Raw genomic sequence first — 2328 nt, 5'->3', positions numbered from 1 at the left:
TCACTCACTCACTCACTCACTCACTCACTCACACACACACACAGTTCTGGGAGTGTTTGCTAACAATGACTAACCTTTACTGACCAACACACTGTAAAAAGTGGGAACAAACTATTTATATCTGATTTGACCCATAAAGCACCTCTCTGTGTAATATATCTCTGTTGTTTTCTCAAGTAGACATAAACATAACTCCTCATAGCCATATTCGCAGACCTCTGAAGGTGTTCACGCTCAGGGCTGGGCTGGATGTGTGGGTTTTAGGCTTTATGTGAGGTCTTGTAAGCCACAGTCATTTGCACTGTGTAAATTGTCAGCCGCCTGCTAACAGCACATTAGCACAACAATAACCCGAACAAAACAAAGCAGTTATCACACAACACCACAGGACAGAAAACCACACAAACCAGCCGCATTCCAGCAGTTAATTAGAGCTATAAAACAGCTATAACACTTACTCAACTATGTGTTATTACACTAGTCAACTTGAGGTAGGAAATGAATTCTAACACATAATAGGCGTAATAGAGTTGATTGTTTACGTGTGTGACCATGTCTTAATAATTTCTCCGTTTGTGTTTCATAGATGAAAGAAAGTTTAAAATCTGGTTTGTAATAACTTGAGGGTGAGTAAATGATCATCAAAATTTCATGTTTGTCTTTGTGAAAAAAAGTTTTACCTTGGCTACGAAACACTTTGCAATGGCAACTGGGTTGGCATTACACTTCTCCAGGTCATGAAGCAGATCACTAAAACACACACACACACAGAATTATTATATATCATTACTCACATCCATTAAAGGGCTGAGCCGTTCTGAAACTATTCAACTTGTCTTCCAGTTATGTGCTGTATTGTAGGCTGTGTACTGTAAGAAAAGACCCACTTCCATGAATTGAACAGCATTGTGAATGCATGTGTGGTCACTTCAGCATTGCAGTCATCTGAATGTGTGTGTGTGTGTGTGTGTGTGTGTGTGTGTGGGCTGAATTTGGTGTGAGTCTGGCAAAATGTACGGGTGTGTGTGTGTGTGTGTGTGTGTGTGTTGTGCATGTGTGAGATGAACTTCCCAGTAAAATTTGGGTAAATCATTTACTTGGGAGAAATCCTAAAGCTACAATCAGGTCGATCGTGATCCTGATCTAGACTGATAGCAATGAATGGATTCCTCTTAAGGCTACATCATACAACATTTGCTTGGGTGAATATGAAAATTGATTGGAACAAAGCCCAGTCAGAGTTTAAAGGTAGGGTAGGCGATTTCAGAAAGGCTAGCAATAGCAAGCTAGCTTTGAAAGCAAGATCCCACCTTCCTTCCCTGCATAATCACTCTGCAAAGCCACACCTACTCCAAAACATATGAATGCAAACAGGCAGACCAGAGGCTAATCAGCGACGCAATGACAGATGGCGTTGGTGGAGGATTGAATGCCACGCTGTCAGATTACATCATGTCTCATTCACCGGTGAGAAAACATTACAGTACAAAGCGCATAATATTAAAATAATAAAAATACAAATACATACTGTACGTTGACAGGCAGGTAGGACAGCCTATCGTAATGTTCGGATCTGATTTATTGAACATTTTATAGTCCTACACATTCCACAGGCGATATAAATACAAAAATACATTTAGATCACTTAACTTATTGATTGCTATCGAGATGTGAAGAGACTTTTAACCAGCATAATAAAACTTGTTTTTGAACCAAATCACCTACCCTGCCTTTAACAGTCTTGTGAAGGCAAAGCTGAATTTCAGCAGCCATTACTCCAGTCGTCAGTGTCACATGATCCTTTAGAAATCATTTTAATATGCCGATTTGCTGCTCATGAAACAATCTTGTTATTATCAGTGTTGAAAACAGTTGTGCTGCTTAATATTTTGTGGAAACTGTAATGCATTTTTTTTCAGGATTCTTTCATGAATAGCTGTATTTATTTGAAAAATTATTTTTTGTAACTATTATAAATGTCTTTACTGTCAATTTAATGAATCTGTGCTAACGTGTGTGTGTGCGTGTGTGTGTGTGTGTGGATGTGTGTGTGTGTGTGTGTGTGTTTGTGTGTGTGTGTGGTCCGAAGTGAGAGGAACTGAGGAAAGAGAGATGGCAAATACAGCAGACAGTCTAAAACAGAAGATCTTCCCTCATCAGGTTTTTAAGGACACTTTGGCTGTCAATTTGTTGCCATTCTCTCTGTCATTTTTTTTCTGCAAATGGTCAGTGAAGGTGTTTCAAAAATATTCAATAGTCTATCTCAGAAGGTCAAACTAAATGTTTTATAAATGAAATTTTAATTAAAATAAAATAAAAAAAGAGAGA

General features: G+C 38.4%; 1 protein-coding gene across 1 annotated transcript in view; it reads right to left on the bottom strand.

The window, feature by feature from the left end:
- Nucleotides 1-680: 680 nt before the first annotated feature.
- Nucleotides 681-2328, bottom strand: part of LOC107670562 (pleckstrin homology domain-containing family G member 1-like) — a gene marked incomplete at its 3' end in the record, with an annotated part of 21672 nt that continues 20024 nt past the window's right edge. Inside the window, exon 4 of the mRNA XM_016463201.1 lies at nt 681-750. Within this exon, the coding sequence (XP_016318687.1) occupies nt 681-750 (70 nt within the window). The remainder of the gene's footprint in view (nt 751-2328) is intronic.

Source organism: Sinocyclocheilus anshuiensis, unplaced genomic scaffold (assembly GCF_001515605.1).
Source record: "Sinocyclocheilus anshuiensis isolate Anshui unplaced genomic scaffold, SAMN03320099.WGS_v1.1 scaffold1186, whole genome shotgun sequence".
NCBI classification, from domain to species: Eukaryota; Metazoa; Chordata; class Actinopteri; order Cypriniformes; family Cyprinidae; genus Sinocyclocheilus; species Sinocyclocheilus anshuiensis.
This window is presented reverse-complemented; position numbering and strand designations above follow the sequence as displayed.